Source organism: Orycteropus afer, unplaced genomic scaffold (assembly GCF_000298275.1).
Source record: "Orycteropus afer afer isolate SDZICR_OR568_19922 unplaced genomic scaffold, OryAfe1.0 scaffold00088, whole genome shotgun sequence".
In the NCBI taxonomy this organism is placed as follows: Eukaryota; Metazoa; Chordata; class Mammalia; order Tubulidentata; family Orycteropodidae; genus Orycteropus; species Orycteropus afer.
In genome coordinates this window covers 7,721,211-7,741,725 of record NW_006921675.1, presented here as the reverse complement: position 1 = coordinate 7,741,725, position 20,515 = coordinate 7,721,211, and the positions used below count along the sequence as shown (strand labels likewise).

Here is a 20,515-nt window from a genome sequence, read left to right as displayed (position 1 = left end):
GTTTCATAAAGACGAGGTCCTCAAGGACAGCTAGTGGCACATGCATTGGTCAAGAAGAGGAAAAGCAAACAGAATAGGGCTGAGTCCCCACAAAGAATGGCTGACAAGTGCAGAGCCTGGTCACAACAGGAACGAGGGAGAGACCCTCTCAAAGGCATTCTGAGCAGCAATCCTCCTACATTCATTAAGAGAAGTCCGCACTCCCCACTCTGAAAGGTCCATGCCTGAGAGCGGCCCTCTAGGTAGAAGCCATACCTCCGCCTCAGTTCTCTCCTAAGCTGCAGCAGGTGTTCCAGATGAATGTGATCCAAGGTCCATGGAGATGGAGGAAACATCACAACAGAGGATGGAGACGTGCGGCTGTGAGGATGAAGGACCCCATGCTTCTGGAGTAGGGCTTGGGGGTTGCACGCAATGGGGTACAGGAGCACTGCTGAAAGGGTGCTAGGGAGAGCCAGGGGATAAGAGCACACCAATAGAGGACCCTCCAGGGTGGATGCTTTGTACAAAGGAAACTTGGCTCCCGGCCCAAAGACTGTGTTGAGGGGGCAGGAAGATGGTGGCTAACACAAGGGAGGAAGACGGGTGATGGGAGCTCAGCTGGATGGCGGTTCCATCCAGACCAGAGTCCTTTGGGGATCAGGAACTTCTCTAAGAAGCTGGGAAAAGCCATAATCCTTCTCCCCAGGAAAATGCAATCATTTTTAGACAATTTCAGGAGATTCCCAGACCCTCTCTCCCTGGCCTATGAAAGATCAGGGGGCCTCTGGGTGTAGGTGTATCTGTCCCAGGGTGGTTCACTTTAGAGTCCTGGTACCAACAGACTTTTGCCCAAGATCACACTGCCTGAGCTGGTGGGGTGAGGGAAGGAGGACATGAGGATAGCAGAAGCAGTTTCAAGGCAAGATCATGGGGGAATGAGAGAAGGTGCTGGGGCTGTAAGAAGGAAACAGAAGCTCGTAGCCAGCCTCCCAGTCCTTGCACCTTCTAGGGAACAACTCATAGAGTGGGGAGGGGGAATGAGGACTACTTTTAGCCTGAAGGCCCCTCTAATGTCTTAGGTGTTCATGCTCCAGAAAGGAGATCCCATTCTTCCTGCTACCCCGTCCCATCATGCCATGTTTACACAGGCAAAAACCTTTGAGAAGGCAGGCATTGGAAACTAAGAACAAGGAGGGGGCTGATTAGTCGGGTGGCTGCCTATCCTATAGGAGGTAGGACACTGCACTAGCTGGTCATTAAGGCTTGAGGGGGAGATCTTGGCTAACACATGGGCAAACAGAATTGGGGTCTGTTTGATAAACATTTCTCAAGGCTGTCCTTAAAGATCCCTCTGCAACTTCTTGCTAAACATCCAGGGACCTACAGCAGAAGAGCTGGAGGTACAGCATTGGGCTCAGGTGCTGGGGCTGGTGAAGTGGGGGAAGAAACTACCTCCAAGGGAGAAGACCTTGTTCTTTGGGGCTTTGCTGCTCTTCTGTTTTGTGTTCTTCTGCAAACTACTCACTTTTGCCCCCAGGACTCTAACCCACACCCTGCCCCACACACACCTCGCCACCAATGCAGCCACCATCTGGGCTTGGCATCTCTCAGACAGATCACCTCCTTCCTGTTCGTTACCTGACTCTACAGGCTGCTCCTCTCTTCTCCCTCCTTCTGTCCCCAACCATCAGCCTCTCTATCCATGTCGTCCTGTCTCTTCTCATACCTGGCACTATAGGGAGGACCCGTGACCTGTGTAGACTTCTGTCCTTGTTCTCCACAGGCAACAAGGCGAGGACCCACAAAAGAGGTGAGGGGAGAAACAAGGGCCAGGTGCACCTGCCCAGCTCTGCCCAGCCACAGTCCAGCATCCTGATCATCTCTTTTCCCAGGGCAAGGCCAGGACCACAGAGAGAACATTGGGGTATGACCCAAACGCCCTCCCAGTACAAGCTTTGGAGAAACGTATGTGGAGGCAGGGGTATTTGCTGATGATTCTGGCAGAAATGTGAGGAGATGGAGACAACCCGCTTTACAGTCCCCCACCCTAACCCCCTTCCGGTCCCAAAGTCTCATGCAAAAGGTACAGGAGGCCCTGGGCTACAGTCATGTATGCGGCAACAGCTGCCACTGCTGGGCTGGTGCGTCCGCCTGACACTTGTTGGTAACCAGCTGAGCAGGCTGTGTCTCCAGGCAGAGCCCGCTGACCGACTGCTGGATGAAAGAGCCTTTTCTCCTCCATTTCTAGGGGTAGGGGGAGAAAACAATGATTAAAATAAAGGCCATGTCTGTAGTTTCATTTTGTATGTATATAAGTTACCCCTAGAACCAGACAGTTGTTAGTTCTTTTCTCATTAAACATTGGGCTCAGCGTCCTATGTTCCATCAGTTGGCTGGGGCTCTCACTCTCCAGTTCACCATAGTTGCTGTTGGTCCATATTTTACTCCTTTAGGGGCTTACCCATCAGCTCCCTATAGGCATTTCAGGTTGGGAGTCCTGGCCTAGATGAAATCTTTTAGCTCTTCAAACAAGATATCTTCTCCTTGCAGCCCTAAGATTCTGACCTGGCCATAACCATGAGGTCAGTTACCTACACCTTTTAATGGAAATTAGCCACCAGATTTGCAGAGATGAAGATTGAAGGCCAGTGGGACTGGCAGAGGACTTGAGTTCCTCTATCACAGTCATGAGGGGTTCCCAAATCAATGCCTTCACCTCTTGGTGTCTCACCTTCCCCAATTTTGACGAGGAGAAGGGTTGCTCCTATAGAACATTTTGGAAGTGCTTGGATGGAGGATGGAGTGTTTTTGGAATACTTAGGAGAAGGGATGAGAGGCTGAAACTCAGGTTTCAGGGCTCAGGGAAGAATGAAAACCCAGATAGGTCTATTTTTATTTCTCTCCCATGCAACCTCTCCCCTCTTTCTATATCTACCTTGTCCTCTCTAAGAGATGGGAAGTGCTCTAAACACCAGTACTGAACCAAGAGGTTTTGGATGGGGAGGGATCCATGTTCTTATTGGAGCAGCTAGAAGAGAGATAAATGTACCAGCCGCAGGGGGCAGGGCAGAGAAGAGAACCCACTTGGGAAGTGTACACAGGGTGGAAGACAGGGCAGTGAATCCTGGACTCCCCTTGGGAATGCAGGGCTATGAAAGGCAAGGGCTGAGAATCAGCCTCTCTGGGCCCATGGGGCCTTGCATAAAGGGGAAGGAGAATGGGTAGGCGAGGAACTGTGGTCCCTCTGGAACTCCACATCCTACTGCCTTGTGCTCTTCTAGTCCCTGATATTCTTCCCTCCAAGCAGTGCCAGCCAGGCAGAATGTGGCCACGCCTTCTCCCAGAAGATCTTGATCCATCTGCATTGCAAGGCTCTCAGGGAGTTCCATAGCCCATGCTTAGTGCCACCTCCACATTCAGTTTTTCCTAACATAATGGCTACTCCCTTCTCTTTCTCCCTCACTAGTCTGTCAGTTCCCTAGGGCCAAGGACCATGTCCTTCTTTTATTTTTGACACCAACTTAACCTGCACATTCCCTAGCACAAGGTAGGCACCCATTACATGTTTGTTTTGAGGAATGAATGAATGAATGGGCGAATGAGTCACCCAATCACTAGAAGGTGCTCCCCAAATTGCAGGTTCTCACTTCCTACCATAGCCATCAGGCACAGTCTCAGGGCCTCAAAGACTCTCCTGGATACTCAGTTCTAGGCCTGGCCAAAGCATTCTCTCACCTCTTTTGGTTCCTGTAGATTCCTTGCAAGGCAGGTAGAGGATGGTCCTCTTATAAGTGAGGAGACAGGCTCAGAGGTGAGAGGAGTGTCTGAGCTGAGACCTGCTGACTCCCTCACATCTGCTGTAGTTCACAAGAACCTCTCAAATTCATGAAACCCAAGGGCCTTTGGAAATGGGACCAAAGGAAAACCATGAAGGTAGCCTAGATTCTAGAAGGCATCTATCTGGCATACAGAGAGCTGCTCCTTGTGTCCTCTTGGGAGGAGAAGAGGCACTGCTTTCCCAGAGTTCTGTGGGGCCTGGTAGGACTTTCAGAAGAAGAAGAATGAATGGGGTTAAGGGCAATTCCTTCAAGCCTTGTAGGCTAGGTCAGCACAAAAGAGAAAATGGATGTTTCAGCCCCAAAGGAGAAATGTTGAATAGAGGCAACCCTAGGAGCTATACTTCCCAGGTGTGGCCTCAACAAAGAGACAGTGGAGGTGGGCTTTGCCGTCCGAGAGGTAGGTTCTCGGGGAGACTGTGGGCATTGGCCTCACTGTAGGGCAGGGGGCAGAGGATGAGCATTCTGAGGGCAGGCAAGACAGGCACATTCCCCCACTCAGACAGAGCTTCACAAGTGGTCTGGCAGGTCCATCAGATAGGGCACAGCCTCCCACTCTCTTTCAGCTTTCTTAGACACATACATACATACACACACACACACACACACACATGCACACACACAGGCTGGAGGGAGTCTGGCTGCTTTTCCAGATGGAATAGCCAACTGCCAGTCGTCCCTAACGAGAGAGCTGACCCAGGCAAATAGAAAAGAGTTGGAAAGAAACCCTGCAGGCCAAATTCGGGAGCCAGGCACTCTCCTTACTCCTATACTGACCCACAGGCTGGCCAAGGTGAGGAGCACGAAGGTGACCAGGAAGTGTGGGCAGGGAAGGGCTGGCATAGCCTCACCTTCACGTCCCTTTCCCTAGCCAGTGGGGCAGCCTTCTCAGCCAGGAAGGGGGCACAGAAGGGAGTCAGGCTCACTCTGGAGACCCCACTTCCAGTTCCTGCCCTATCACTGGCTAGCTGTGTGTCCTGAGCAAGTGACTTCATCTCTCTGAGCATCAATTTCCTCCTCAATAGGAGAGCCTGTCTCCCAGGATTAATGGAGACAGCATGGGTGAGAGTGTGACAAATGGAAAAGGTAATGCTCACCTGAGGCTGGTCCCTGATGCTTAGAAATCACTATCGAGTCTATGTTCCCCAGTCAGGCAGGCAGGCAGCGGAGACACATACTTATGCAACGGTTTAAGACTGTGGGCTTAGAAGTCACACTGGTCTGGATTTGAATCCCAGCTGTACCCCTTACTAGCTGCGTGATCTGACATACGTTTGTTAAATTCAGTGAGCCTCAGTTCACTCACCTATGAAACAGGACCCACGTCACTGGATTGCTGGGAGGACATGTTAAGATGATCTACGTAAAACTGTTAGCACAGATTCTAGGTAAATGGTTAATGTTCTGGGCTGCTAACCAAAAGGTTGGAGGTTTGAGTCCACCCAAAAACACTTTGGAAGAAAGGCCAGGCAAGCTACTTCCACATGAGCTTTCAGAGACCCTATGGAGTATAGCTCTCCTCTGACACCCAAGGGGTTGCCGTGAGTCAAAATTGACTTAACGGCAACAAACAACAACAGACATTGATGTAGGCCCCCATAGATACTCTCTGGGACCTATTTGTGTCTATATGTTTCAACCTGGGGCTGCACTGTCCCCAGTCAGACTGAGGAGGCTTACCTGACTGCCTTCTTTTGGGTTGCACACCTGCAGTGCGACCAGAGCCCCAGGGGAGGGGAAGGCAGCAGCCAGGCACTTCCCCTGCTGCTGGATGAGATGGTCATGGAACAGCCACTCCTGCAAGATGAGGACCAGAAAGTCACAAAGTAAGCAATGGAGGGATTCCTGGAGAGACAGGGGATAAAGCAAATAGAGCATACTGCTAACAGTGGTCGAAGTTAGGGGTGGGTATATGGGTATTCACTGTACAACTCTTTCAACTTTTCTGTATGTTTGAGATTTTTCACAATAAAATATTGGAAGGGTGGTGGAACTGAGTTGGAGCTGGCCAGAGAGAAATCAAAGAGGTACCAAGGGATAGTGGAGGATGGGGGAGAAAGAACCCATGACCGGACAGCCTGGGAGCTGGAAGAGGCTGGGGGTCTCCATGACCCGCTCTGGCTTTGATGTGTGCATGGACACTTGGTATACTGGCCCCGTGTGCACACACTGCATGTGCACACACACAGTCCTGGGACCCTGGCATACAAGTTGCATCTCAGGAAAGAACTGGGTGCTATTTGGACAGCATTTCTCTCTTTAAGAAGAAAGTGTGTGGTGGACAGAGGGTGACTGTGTGACAGGCTGGAAAGGAGACGGGGATGTGGTAAAAGCAGACCAAAGGGGCCGAGTGAGAGGGGACGGCTGGCAGGACACAGGGAAGGTAGGTCTGTGGAGGGTGTAGACAGGAGGAGAATGAGCAGAGGGAAGCCCCTCACCCCACTCCTGGGCAATGCCATTGGCTCCTCCCACTCCCAGGCCTGACCAGGGGTCTTCAGCAGCTTACCTGGGCTGCAGGGGGGTTCTTGGCAGACCCTCTGCAGATCCCCATTCCAAGCAAGGAGTCACCAGCTGTGTCTTGGCCCTGGGATTCTAAGCAGTTAACACCTTGCTTTATGATGCCAGGGAGTACTTCTTTCTCTGGGATACTGAGGGGAAAAGGCAGTGGTCAGGGTGCTCCTCTAACTGCCACACTGGGCTTACCTAGCACTCTGCCAGTCAGATCCCTGGACACTGAGGTCTTTGTGGAAAGGGGTCCTTTGGGGCAGCAGGGGAGGTGAGCAGAGGACAGTGAGCAAGCAGGAAGACTGGGTCTCAGTCCTCAGTGGGACCTCCTGAACAGCTACATGAGAACAGGCCCAGAGACAGAGAAAACCCTGGGGTGGAGAGCTCAGGCTGAACACGTGGATGCTTAGTCCAGAGAGAAGAAAGCCTCGGGAGAAGCTGGAGCCTAACTCTGGCTCAATAACCAACCTCAAAGTGACAGCCAAGGGGTTGCTTTAAAGAGGCAATTTAAAATACATAAATATAACACTATGTCCAGTCTCACTAATGATCAAGGAAATACAAATTAGAGTCACCACTGCTTACCAAATATGTGTGTGTATATGTGTGTGTGTGTTGCAGTGAATTACTTAATATGGCCCTTCTAGCCATAGTCTTTGTAACTCCTACCAAATAACCAGGTAAGACTATGCAAATGAGGTACTACTGGCCCACCAAGGGACTGGATGGCTTGCTAATAATGTAAATAAGATACATGACATCCTTGTGGGTATGGGACCAAGCAAATAAGGTGTATGGAACCCTAATGAAGGGATTGGTCAATTTTGCCATGCCTCTAGGCTTAAAATGAACCATCCTAGATGTGGAAAAGGGTGACTCACTACCACCAGAAAGAATAGTTAGGACTGGACTGTGTCCTTTGGACCCAGGATCTCTGTGCTGAGAACCTTCTAGACCCAGGAGATAGACAGCTGTAGCACCAGAGATGGCTCAAGATGGTGAGAAACACTGGCAAGTGTGGCAGAGAACCAGCAGGAGCAGAACCAGGAGACTGGCACGAGATGGTGCAGTGGGCATCCAGCCCACAGTATGAGGTAGCTGCAGGGGGTGTGCCAACCCACAGAGCAAGAGAGCTGAGTGCCTTTGGGCTGAAGCTTACTCTGTAACACTTGCCCAAACATGGCAAAGGCCAGCTGGCCCAAAAAGCTCATCTGTGGGCACAGCTGAGAAGCTGTCCTGACCAAAGCACTGTATCCTGAGTCGTTCTTGATGCTGAACTATAACCTGTTACTTCTCTAATAACCTCTATAACTGTGTGTGTGGTGTGTGAGTTCTGTGGCCACTGCAGTGAATTATCTAACCCAGCAGAGAAATAGAGAGTGCCTTGGGAGGGATGGCTGGTGTCAGAATTGGTTAAAAAAGGTTAGAAAGTGGAGTATGTTTGACCTCTGCCTCATAGGAATCAGCCTTAGGCTGTTGATCTTGATTCTCCTTCCACCTTGTGAAGGTAGAGGACATCAGATGCCCCTGCCACACCACTGTTACTCTCTCTCACTTTCTCTTTCTCTGTGTATGTGTGTGTGTATATATTTTATTTTTATTATTATTTTTTTCAATTACAATGTCCAATGTTGGCAATAGCTGTGGGAATGGATCTTCTTGTACCCTGCTGGTGATGGCATAAATTGGCCCAACTTTTCTGGAGGGCAATAAGGTATTATGTATCAAAGCCCTTAAAAACATGTACACCTTTGACCTAACAATTCCAGTTCTTTGAATGTCTTAGGGAAATGATTATAATTATTATGGAAATAATTATAGATGTGTGCAGAGATTTCAGCTAAAAGATATTCATGTCAGTGTGGTTGATTACACTGAAAACTTGAAATCTTACATCTCCAACAATACGGGATGGGGTACAGCAAATTCGGATTCACATATAGGATGGCAAACTCTGCAGTCATTAAAAATGACTCTGTGGAAGAATACCTAGTGTGGTGCAGTGATTACTTGGCATGGCTCTTCTAGCCACGGTCTTTGTGACTCCCACCAGACTACTGGGTGGAACTATGCAAATGTAAGGTGCTTGTGGCCCACCAAGGGGATTGGACAGCTTGTGAGTAACGTAAATAAGGGACACCCCCTTGTGGGGGTGGGACCATGTCAGTAAGGTACATGGAACTCTAACGTGAGGATCTCACTGCCATCAGGAGAGAATAGCTGGCGGAGTGGAGCAGAGCATGTCCTTGAGTATTGTCTGTGAGTTCTGTGTGGCCATTGCAATGAATTATCAAACCCAGCAGAGAAATAGTGAGTGCCGTGGGAGGGACAGATGGTGTCAGAATTGGTAAAAAGGCTGAAGGGTGGCAGCATGTCTGTCCTCATAGGAATAAGCCTTCGGCTGCTGATAATGATTCTGTCTCCCTCTTATGAAGTTACAGGAGGTCAGAAGATGCTGACCCCATGCACTTTTTGCATCTAGTAATGTGGGAAAATGTTCACAACAACTGGTAAGTAAACTGGTAAGTAAAACGGTCATGTTTCAAAACATTATATATTATGTTGTACCCAACAGCCACTCCTTGGAAGGAAGGTTGGGCAGTCTACTCCCATAGTGATATTGCCTCGGAAACCCAAGGAGGGGTTGCTATGAGTCGGGTTCAACTCGACGGCAGTGAGTTTGGTTTTGATTTTTTATGTTGTTAAAAAATTTATATCTATAGGAAAATATACTTAGACACACACACACAATGACATAAAAAAATTGTCTTGTTGTTGTTAGCTGCTGTGGAGTCGGCCCCTGACTCATGGAGACCCCATACACAACCAACAAAATACTGTCCAGTCCTGCACCATCCCCATGATCAGTTGTGGAGTGGACCACTGTGATTCACAGGGCTTTCATTGGCTGATTTTTTGGACGTAGATCACCAGGCCTTTCTTCCTAGTCTATCTTAGTCTCGAAGTTCCACTAAAACCTGTTCAGTGTCGTAACAACACACAAGCCTCCACTAAAGGTAGGTGGCTGCTGTGCATGAGGTACATTGGCCAGGAATAGAACCCAGGTCTTCTTCATGGTGGGCAAGAATCCCGCCACTGAGCACTGTCTTACCCTGTGGGTAAGAAACCTGAGGCTGCTGCCTGCAGTGCCCATGGCATGCAGGCTTCTCATCCTTTGCCTAATCTAATTTGCCTCTTGCTTCTTCTGTCCAGGAGCTGGGCCTTGGGGCCTTCAGGACATTACTGACGTTCTTAGATGTGGACACCCTGCAGGAGCTTAACCAAACCAGATCTTCCTTCCTTAGGACTGATTCAAAGCCCAAGCAACCCTGGAACTGATGGCTTTCACGGGTCCTGGGGAGACACCTTCCCTTTCTCACTCAAACTACAAGCAGCAGGAAGAGACTCGCCTTGCAAAGATATGAAGCTCTAGAGCAGAGGTGGCAAACTGCTGGTCCCCAAACCACATCTGACCCCCACGCACCTTTACTCTGACCTGCACAGTGGTGGTGGTATTGCTTTTAATTAGTTAACAATACTAAAAAATTTGGAGGTTTCACAGAAAAATTTAGATTTCCAGGTTCTGTTGGAAAAACAGAAAGGATGCCCTGGTGAGTAAGTTAAGTGCTTGACTGCTAACTGAAAGGTCAGCTGTTCAAACCCACCTCTTATCAGCAGGAGAAAGATGTCATTCTGCTTCTGTACCCAAACCCACTGCCGCCAACTCAATTCTCACTCCTAGTGACCCTACAGGGCAGAGGAGAAGAGCCCCACAAGATTTCCAAGGCTGTAAACCTTTATGGAAGCAGACCACATCTTTTCCCTGCAGAGCAGTTGGTGGGTTCAAACCACTGACCTTTCTTTTAGCAGCTGAATGCTTTAACCACTTAACCACCAGGGCTCTTTCTGTAAAGATTACAGCTTTGGAAACCCTACAGTATACTTCCATTGGGTTACTGAATCAGAATCGACTGGATGACAATGAGTTTGGTTTTGATTTGGAAAAACAAGGTCAGGCCACACTGAGCCTGCACTAATCTGCTGTAAACACCAGCAGCTGCCCCTCTGGGTGGAGCTTTTACATCCTATTTTACCACAGTCCCTACTACTATCTGTTGTCTCACACCCAACTGTTTTACTTATTGATACAACCTATTCTGACCTCTCTAAGGATTTGAGTTTACAACCCCTGCTAGGGCTTCTATTATCCCTATCACTCTGTGAGATGTTGGGGGACAATGGCCCCGTCCTCTCTGCTTTTCCAGGGGCATTTGTTATAAGAAATATAACAAAGTCCCTTTCTATAGGGACTTCCAGAAGAGCAAACAAATTTGTCCTGGAAGAAGTACAACTGGAACGCTCCTTAGAGTTGATAATGGCCAGTCTTCATCTCACTTACTTTGGCCATATTGTCAGAAGGGACTAAACCCTAGAGAAGGATATCATGCTTGGTAAAGGATCAGTGAAAAACGGGAATGCCCTCAACGAGATGGATTGGCACAGTGGCTGCAACGATGGGCTCAGACACAGCAAAGATTGTGAGGCTGGAGCAGGACCAGGCAGTGTTTTGTTCTGTTGTACATGAAAAGGGTTGCTATGGGTCCGAAACAACTCGATGGCACCTAACAACAACAACAATAAGGACAAAGGAACTCTGGTGGCCTAGCAGTTCAAGCATTCGGCTGCTAACCAAAGAGTCAGACGTTTGAACCCACGAGCGCTCTGTGAGGGAAAGACAAGGCAGTCTGTTTCCATAAGGTTTACAACCTTATGGAGCAGCTCTACTCTGTCCTGTAGGGTTGCTGAGTCAGAATTGACTTGATGGCAGTGGATTTGGTTTTTGGTATATGGGCAGGTCACCAGGTCTTCCTCTTTGAGAATTGTACTCTGGAGGAATACAGTGAAGGGTCCAGAAACTGTTCCAGACCCTCCTCCCCTCTGCCTTGTCTCATCCCTTGTTGCTTAGCGAGGTGAGCAAGCTGGTCAGCCTTCACGTGGCAATGGCCAGTGGCCCCCCACTGATGCTTATGGAGCAAACCTTGGACTCAGGCAGCAGCCTCAAGACCAGATGCAGCTCCTGAGGTGTCCATGGATACTGCAGCCCTGGGGCAGCTGAAAAAGCTGTCATTACCACTTTCCCCAGCTCCCTGGCAAGGCCAGGCTAAGGTGTCCTGTTTGGAGGATAGACCTCTTGAGTCTGCATCTGCTTTCAACTCTATGGATGGCCTCTAGGCTGCCACGAGCCCTTACAATGTCTTTGTGGAAACAGCAATAGGTGCCCCTTCCTCAAGACACTCCACTGGCATCTGTTAGAAAATGGTCAAAATATACTGGTTTTGTTAGAAGGAGAGAGTTTACTGCTATCTTCCAGGAGGTGTTACAATAAACATACCACGGTACTATGTGAGCAACACACTCGCAGATATGGTGTGGTTGTGCAATGCACAGCCTGCACAACTGTTCTTGGCAGTCCTAACAAAAGTAGTAATTAACATTTGTTGAGGCCAGCCACCAGACTTTGACCTTGGTAAGAAGCAGAGCCCTACAGGACCACAGGCAGGCCTAGGAAACAAAGGCCTCTTCCTTTAGCCTCTTCAGAGTTTCCCTCCTGACCCTCTCCAAGCATGGACAACTTTTAGGCACCCCTGTTTGGAAGAAAACGGATACCCTTTGTGTCCAGAGATCTCCTTTCTAACCAACAAGCTGATCCACTCCTGGCCCTTCACTCTGAGAACTGAGGCAGAACATGATGGAGTTGTCTGGGGGTCAGCCACCTGAGGAATCCAGTTGTGGGGCTTCTATCTCAATAACAAAAAAACCTTTTGTTAACTTTTGAACAGTGACAGAAGAAAACGGAAGATGACTTATGTACATTTAACACAGCTGGTTTCACCCATTCTCTTATTTTGTGATTAATCCTTGTTTCTGATAGTTATAAAATACTTCTTCCTCTTGGTTCTCAGGTGCTGTCATGGGACACTGTATATGGGGAACTGGGTGTGGTGAGGAAGACACAGCCCACGGCTCCCTGACACTTCCCACACATGCTCGTCACCTTCCCAGTCCCCACCCCCTAGGCCTGGAATCTGTGGACACCATCCAAATGTTGTTTGAACTCTGTCAGAATGTCAAGAAATGACTCTTCTTTTGGCCCCAGTGTCTTGAAAAATAACACATCTGAATGAGTACTGTGGCCTTAAAAGTAGTCATTTCAGGAAGTTATTCATTTATTACATTTTTTTTTTTTTTTTTTTTAAATTAATGTTCTTCCCTTCACTGCTATTGCCTGGGGAGCTGGGGTTATCCAGGCTGCCAACTTTCTTCAAGGATGCTGCCTTTGTTGAAATAGTTTTGGAGTTCCTTGGAAACTGCTCCCAGAGTCAGCTTAGTTTTGTTACGTTAGTGTCATGTTCTATTTAGAACTCAGAATTACATTTCTAAGTTAATCATCTAGCTAATCCACTGGACTTGGCTACAACCTAACTCTGGCTGCTTTCCAAGAATCACGTCTGTCCTCAACGGACAAAGATGGACCTCCTCTGAGGATATGCGAGGTCAGAGGACAACTCTGAAAGAGGAGGAATGTTCCAGAAAGCCATAGCAGCATCCTCGGGAGAAAGCTGGCTGCCATGGAAAATCCTCAGTTCCCCAAGGTGACTGCTGTGGAAGGGAGAATGCTGACTTCAAAGACATTATTTAGAAGCATTGATTATGCAATTTATTCATTCAATAATATATATTGAACACCTGGTATGTGACAGGAATGGTCTAGATGTTAGAGATGAAGTAGAGAGCAAAACAGGTAAAAGCCTCTACCCTCATAGAGTTTATGGTTAAGTGGGGGGAGACGATGAACGAAAAGTAACTGGCCCATCATAAGAGGCTCGATGGTGATAAGGACTACAGTGCAGAATAAAGCAGGGCACGTCAGGGAGGGTGGCGGCGCTCCTAACGGAGAGTGGCCTGGGAGAGTCTCTGAGGAGGTGAGGAAAGGAGTCACCAAGCAAGACACTGGGAAGGATTTTAAAACAAGAGAAAAAGACCTGTCCACCCCACCCCCAACCATTACTGCTTTATTAAGCACAGAGTGTTTAAAATGCAGGGAGTTATAATAACAACTACAACCCTAGTGTACACACCACTTACATTTCCTTCCTCCTTTGTGAGAACAAACATTTCCCCATGTTATTTTCACAGTCTTTATGATTATACTACTAATGGCTGCATGATATTTGTTTAAACTGGTGTACAGAGATTGACTAAACGTAGCACTATCGTTAGTTGTTTCTTTTCTTTTTTTTTCACAGCAGCAGAAAGAGCTGCAATGAATACTTACTAGCGAACAGCATTTTGCTTTGGTTGCTTTACTTCCTTGGGAGAAATTCCCAGGAGGGGGAGAACAGGGCAGAAGGGGATGGATGTTTCTGTGGCCTTGGCTATCTTATGCAGTGCTGCTTTCCTAAGGCGACAGTGTCCACTTCTACCTTTAGGACCCGGCCTCTTGACATTCAGCTTCTACCACTCCTAATTTCTAACTCTTGGTAATAATACTCTCTCGGCTCCCCCAGAACTTTCACATGGAGATAAACACCAGCAGCCAGAGTCAGACTGTCTGAGAAGGGAGATCTAAGCGCAGTGGAGGTCCCCCAAGCTCCTGCTGCCACAGCTCGCTAACCCCACCAGCTGCACTAGGCCAGGCACACAAGGAGGAGGGAAGGCTGCACTCACGTGAGCTCTGGGTAGACGTTCTCCAGGTACCACCGGAAGGACTTGCAGTTCATCTTCTTCCGCTGCTCGATCCGCGTAGCCACACTGCAGGGGAAGGCAAGGCTCAGGTTTTGGCCCCTGGCAGGGGATGCCGGAGGAAGTCAGAGAGAGGACAGCAGAGGCCCTTCCTCAGGCCTGTACCGACAGCAACCCTGAGGCCCTAGCAGGTCAGCTTCCTCTTCCCACCTGCCTCAGAAGTCAAGGATCAGGAGCTTGTCCCTTTTGGCTTGTCCATTTGCCTTATATCATTATCTGACCTGCAAGCTTATCCCAGGTCTTATGGCCATTCCTTGTTCCTGTTCTCAAAGTCTTGATCAGAGCTCACCTTTCAGGAAGAACCTTGCCCACCGGGAACCATGGTTTACTCCTGGCTTCTTACTGGCGACCTTAGTTAGTTGCTAGCTGCCATGAAGTCTCCCTGACTCAAAGCAACCTCACGCATAATGGAAAACAACACTGCCTGGGCCTACGTCATCCCCATGAGCGACTGCTGATTGGATCACTGTGATTTGTGGGGCATTCATTGGCTGAGTTCTGGAAGTTGATCGCCGGGCCTTTCTTCCTAGTCTGTCTTGGTCTGGAAGATCCACTGAAACCTGTTCAGCATCATAGTAACACACACCTACACTGGCAGGGTGGTGGTGGTGCACATGAGGTGCACTGGCTGGGAATCGAACCAGGGTCTCTGGCATGGAAGGTAAGAATTCTACCTTTGAGCTACTACCACTGCCCCTCTGAGACCTCAGTTAGGATAAACTGGTTCTTAGAGAGAGGGAGCAAAGTCTTAATTAACCAATAGCATTCGTTTCCTGCATTCCACTTTAGGAGAAAGGGTCCAACAAGAAAAATAAAAAAATAAAAGCCCACTTCCACCGAGTCAATTCCGACTCATAGCGACCCTAAAAGACAGAGTACAACTGCTCCATAGTGTATCCAAGGCTGTAAATCTTTACAGAAACAGACTGCCACAACCTTCTGCAGAGCAGCTGGTGGGTTTGAACTGCTGATGTTTCTTTTTGGTTAGCAGCCAAGCATGTTAACCAGTGTGCCACCAGGATTCCTTAACAACAAGGAAAGGAATCTTTAAATATCTTTCAAGAACTCTACAAAGAGCAAGCTCATGGGTCCTTGGAACCACCACCTCTCTGAGCCTCAGTTTCTCCTCCAGTAAAATGGGGACATGATCACTGGGGACATGATCACTTACCTCATAAGGTTTTTGTGAGAATCAAATGAATTGAAGGATATAAAGTGCCTAGCACAGAAGCAGGCATGGGTTGGGCCTCAGTAGCTGCTAATTCCCCATTGAAAGAAGTATTTCGTGATCTCACTCTTACTGAAAAGGGTAGCTATAAGTAGAGATACACTCATTTATCACCATTAATAATGCTTTTCAAATGTTTGACCAGAGTCTTAAGTAAAAAATAAATACACGTTCATTGTGATCTAGTACATACAACAGAGATTTAAGTACATACACGCAACTGAAATAATTTCACAAAGTAATACTTAACTGCAATCAATTGTTATTTTTTATTCTGTTCTGTACTGATCTAATCTATAGTGTTCTATTTCTCTCTCTTTTCTTTCAATGTTGGTCATGACCACTAAATTGATTTCACAGCCCATCTGCATTTTGGAAATGCTTAACTAGACTGTAGTCTGTGACAGGAAAACAGGCTAACAGACCACAGTCAGATTTTGAACAAGAGGGGTGGAGGCAAGACCCTAACTAACTGTTTTCTGTGGACAGCCTCTCCCTCAGTATTTCCATGCACACCCCTTTTCCTGTAGATAGCTTGTGATGGGGCAACTCTTTCACCAGCGAGCCTTCTCTCTTCATGTTCCCCATATGCTCTCATGCTCCTCAAGGACTAGGTCTTATCTCTGCATTGCATACCTTACCAGGGCCCAGAAGAGCCCATCAGAGTGGAAGCTCAGTCTCAAAGAGCTTGTGAGTGGCTCCTTGATGGACACACCGTTTTGTGTTTTGCTAAGGTTGTGCTAACATGTGTAGGAGGAGGCCAGTAGGAGAGCAGGAGGGGGCCCACCTGCCAAAGGCCTTCCCGATGGCTGAGGGCCGGGCCTCGTAATAGTATTGTTTGTATTCATCCATCCACACCTCTGCAGTGCGCTTGGTATTCCTGAAAGAAGAGGAAACAGCAAAATAAAGTCAACAGGGAGTCAGTAGGGTCAAGATCAAGATTAGTTCTGTATGGTACTAGGCAAGGAGAATCTCACAAGTGTGTGCAAAACAATACTCGTTTGGGGTGGTTTAAATTAGTACAATCTCTTTGGAGGACAATCTGTCTACACCCTTCAACTTTGTAGGTATGTATATTCTTTGACTCTCCACTGCTAAAATCTAGTCAAAGAAAATACCCACATCTGAGCACAAAGGACATGTATAAAAATATTTGTTTAACCAAACATTGGAGACAACGTAAGTGCCCATCAGCAGAAGAGTGATTAACTACTTCCACATAGTAGACTACTGGGCAGCTTTGAAAAAGAATGAGATGGTTAGTATGCCCTGACATGAAAATATATGTAGTCTTGAATGTACAAGGGGCATGCTGCAAAAAATAAAAATAGAGCATGACCCCCCAAAAAATCCAAACTCACTGCCATCGAGTTGAATCCAACTCATAGCGACCTCTCCTTGGGTTTTGGAGGTGGTATCACTACGGAAGTAGATTGCCCAACCTTCCTTCTGAGGAGTGGCTGGTGGGTTTGAACCACCAGCCTCTGGCTAGCAGTCAAATGCCTTAGGCAATATGCCACCAGAGCTCTATTTATATAAAAACAAAATCACACAAACCTATGGGTGTCTGTGTGTCTCTATGTTTAAGATATATTTGAAAATGAATCAAAAGGCTTGGCATGATTAGCCGCAATCTATTAGCAGTAGTTATTTGTGGAGAGGCAAATGGGATATATAGGGACAAGACTGGGTAAAAGAGAATTTTGCTTTTTTCTTTATATACATCATAAAAGTGAAAATACATACACAGATATGTGTGGATGTATATATGTAACATATATTTTTTGCTTTGGCTTTTATAATGAGTATGTCTTACTCCTTGGAAGGAAGGTTGAGCAATCTACTTCCACAGTGATACTGCCTTGGCAACCCAAGGAGGGGTTGCTATGACTCGGGTATGACTTGACAGCACATAACAACATGTATTACTCCTATGAAAATTATTATACTCTTATAAAAATGCGGTCCAGTGGGAAGCAAAACTAAACAGTAGCCACTTAGCTAGATGTGGGTAGTTGCTGCTCCAGGCTGTGCCACTCTGCATACGTAAGCATGGAACTCACCAGGTCCAGAGTCATCCTGATGAGAACTCATCCTGATGCTCATGAAAACACCCCACCCATCCCTTGCCACCTCCATCAGGACATTGGGTCTTGGGGTGGTCTGCCAAGACCTGCCTACTTCCCTTCGAGATAGTGGGATATGGGTGGGTGGATGCTTGACCAAGTCAGGGTTGGGACACTGGTACTCATGACCAGTATAAGTAGAGGGCAGTGATCAGTTAGTCCTTTGGCCAGTTTCCCAAGTCTTATAGACAAATTCAAGAAAGATTTAGTGGTAATACTCCCACCTCCATCCTTCCATGTCTGAAGGTGCCTGGAATTCCAGAATGTAAGACCTAGAGGGGGAAACTAAGGCCCAGAGAGGGGGAATGGTTACCCCAAATCACAGGGTGAATAACTAGCAGAGCCGGGGTCTAAAACCTAGGAGTCTGGGCTCCTAATCCAGTGCTCTTTCCACTAGGACCTACCTGATGTATGTGAGGGCATTGCCCTCAGGGAAGTTGTAGGGGTGCCGTTTCCTGAAGACGTGGCCCACTCGACTGCAGGGGACAATCTCCAAGCTCCCACCACACATCCACACCCTGAAGGAGAGTTCTGCAGGAGATGGCAGCTGTCAGGAGGGGAAGAGGCCCCTTGGCAAGTCCCCACTGAATGAAGGTGGGAAGGGGTGGACTTCTCTCTTTGGTGTCTCATTGGAGACATTATGGTGCTAGAGCTCCCTGGCCTGTTTAAATGGGGTACACTCATTCCTTGCACATGTTCCTGACTGCTCACCCCATGCATGTGTGTGTTCATGCATACTGCACCCTCCGCCCCCACACACACCCTCCGCACATTTGATCCCTGGGAGAGCAATGAGAAAAGCTCTGAATGAACATCAGGACAATAAGTTAAAGGAAAATGTAACCAAACAGCAGCATTTCCAGCCTCTGCCCAGAAAGCCCCATCAGACATGAGCTAAGGAGGACACATCTGCTTGTCAGCCAGCTCTGGATGCCTGTGAGGTTGGAAAGCCATGAACAACTAAGCCACAGGCTACTCCATCTGGTTTCTTTCTGGCTGGCCCCAGACCTCCTTCTTGGCTCAGGTGGTCTCCATTTACAGGCTCCCTGCTTGTCCTCTTAAGACATGCTTCCTTTAGATAGTGCTGGTGAAGCTAAAAGAGCTCTTACAGATTCCTGTGGCCCCTGGTAGTATTAGGACATGCAAGCAGTGGTCATTCTGTACCCCAGAAGAGGACATCACAGGTCACCCACTCTTTTCTATGCCCATGGATCACCATTTCTGGCAAGGACCCACCTTGGCAGCAGGCTGACCCTCACATAATGTCTCCTAATTTCCTATTTTCTTTCATATTAACCTTAAAGTTGGGTACCCTGTGACTTTAAATACCTCGTTCCTGTCCCAGAAACTCCATAACCCTTGTTTCTAGTTGTTGTTTTTAAATAAATAAAAATAGGCCATTCTGTTCTGCGTTCCAGCCTTGGTCCGTCTGCCCATTCCTCAGTTGGCTTCTTCTAGTCCCAGGCACAATGGTGGCCCTAGCCAGGCCTGGGAGCCCTTGCCTGGCAGAGCTGGCCTGGGCTGTCCCAGTGATAAGCAAAAGGGGAGGGAAGGAGGATGAAGGTGCACTCAGGATAAAGGCCCACCCACTAAGCAAGGTGAGCACGGCTTACTTTTGCTTACTTATTAATATGTGGTGAGCAATTTCACATGCGTTTTACCTGAAGGCCAGTGTAAGGACTTTGGCTTCTGTTCTGAGTGACATTGGAGCCCTTGAAAATTTTGAGCAGAGGAGTGATATAATCTGACTATGTTTTAGAAGGATCCCTAAAGACAAGCAACCCAATTAAGAATGGGCAAAGGATTTGAATGGGCATTTCTCCAAGGATGATACACAAATGGCCAACGAACACTTGAAAAGATGTTCAACCTCATTAGCCGTTTGTACAACTTCACACCCACTAAGATGGCTACCATGAAAAAAAAATGGAAAATAACAAATATTGGAGGGGATGTGGAGAAACTGGAACGCTCATACACTGCTGGTGAGAAGGTAAAATGTGCAGCTGCTGTGGAAAGCGGTTTGAGGGTTGCTCAAAAAGTCAAAGAGAAGGACCACATGACCCAGCAACTCAACTCTGGGTCTATATCCAAAGAAGTGGAAACCAGTATGCAAACGATTACTTGTACATGAATGTTCTCGACAACACTGTTCACATTGGTCAAAAGATGGAAATAACTGAAATGTCTATCCACTGACGAATACAGAAGCACAATGTGGTATATACATGCAACGGAATATTTTTCAGCCATAAGAAGGAATGAAATACTGACACATGAACCTTGAAAATGGCATGCAGACTAAAAGAAATCAGGCACAAAAGATCACATAATGATTCCATTTATATGAAATATCCGGAAGGGGTAAATCCATAGAGACAGTAAGCAGATTGGTGGTTGCCAGGGGCTCTGGGGAATGGGAACAGGGGGACATAGTTCTCTTTTGGGGATGATGAAAATGCACTGGAAATCGACAGAAGTGGTAGTTGTACAACAACATGAATGTACTAAATGCCACTGAATTGTACCTTTAAAGTGATTAATATTATGTTATGTGAAAAAAAGTCCCTAATGTGAAGCCCAAGGTTTACACATGTACCACCCTCACTCACAGTGGCTGTTGGGCTCCTGGGTTTGGGTCTCTTGAGGGACACAGGAGTGAGTCTCAGTTTGGGCATCTCCTTTTCTTCCACAAAGGAATGAAATGAAAGGCTCAAACCCACCAGCGGCGGGAGTCTCACAGCTCAGAACCTGTCCCAGCAGCTGAATGTTTGAGCACCACGGTAGCTTAGAAATTCCTTTGAATTTCTTCTAAGAAACAAAACCTTTTCCAGAACCACTCCACAGTTCACCTTTCAAGTTTCCCAACCACAGTGCCCTCGCCTCAGGTGGAGTTGGAAGTTAGCTATTTGATTATTCACTGTTTCTCTGTCAGGCCCTGCCTCAGAGAAACAGCCTCTGGACACAGTGAGGGAGACTGCTAGTTTTCCATCCCTGCAAGGCTTTACAGGAAACCGGTTTTGCCAAAGCTCCCT

The 20,515-nt window shown here is 47.6% G+C and overlaps 1 protein-coding gene across 1 annotated transcript in view; it reads right to left on the bottom strand.

Annotated features, from left to right (window-relative positions):
* Positions 1-2,088: 2,088 nt before the first annotated feature.
* The window catches only part of GALNT16 (polypeptide N-acetylgalactosaminyltransferase 16), a 187,160-nt gene continuing 168,733 nt past the window's right edge, over positions 2,089-20,515 (bottom strand). The window contains exons 10-15 of the mRNA XM_007942319.2: positions 17,885-18,011; positions 16,142-16,234; positions 14,052-14,135; positions 6,325-6,466; positions 5,499-5,615; positions 2,089-2,226 (exon numbers count right to left, since the gene is read on the bottom strand). Coding sequence (XP_007940510.1) covers positions 2,089-2,226; positions 5,499-5,615; positions 6,325-6,466; positions 14,052-14,135; positions 16,142-16,234; positions 17,885-18,011 — 701 coding nt within the window. The remainder of the gene's footprint in view (positions 2,227-5,498; positions 5,616-6,324; positions 6,467-14,051; positions 14,136-16,141; positions 16,235-17,884; positions 18,012-20,515) is intronic.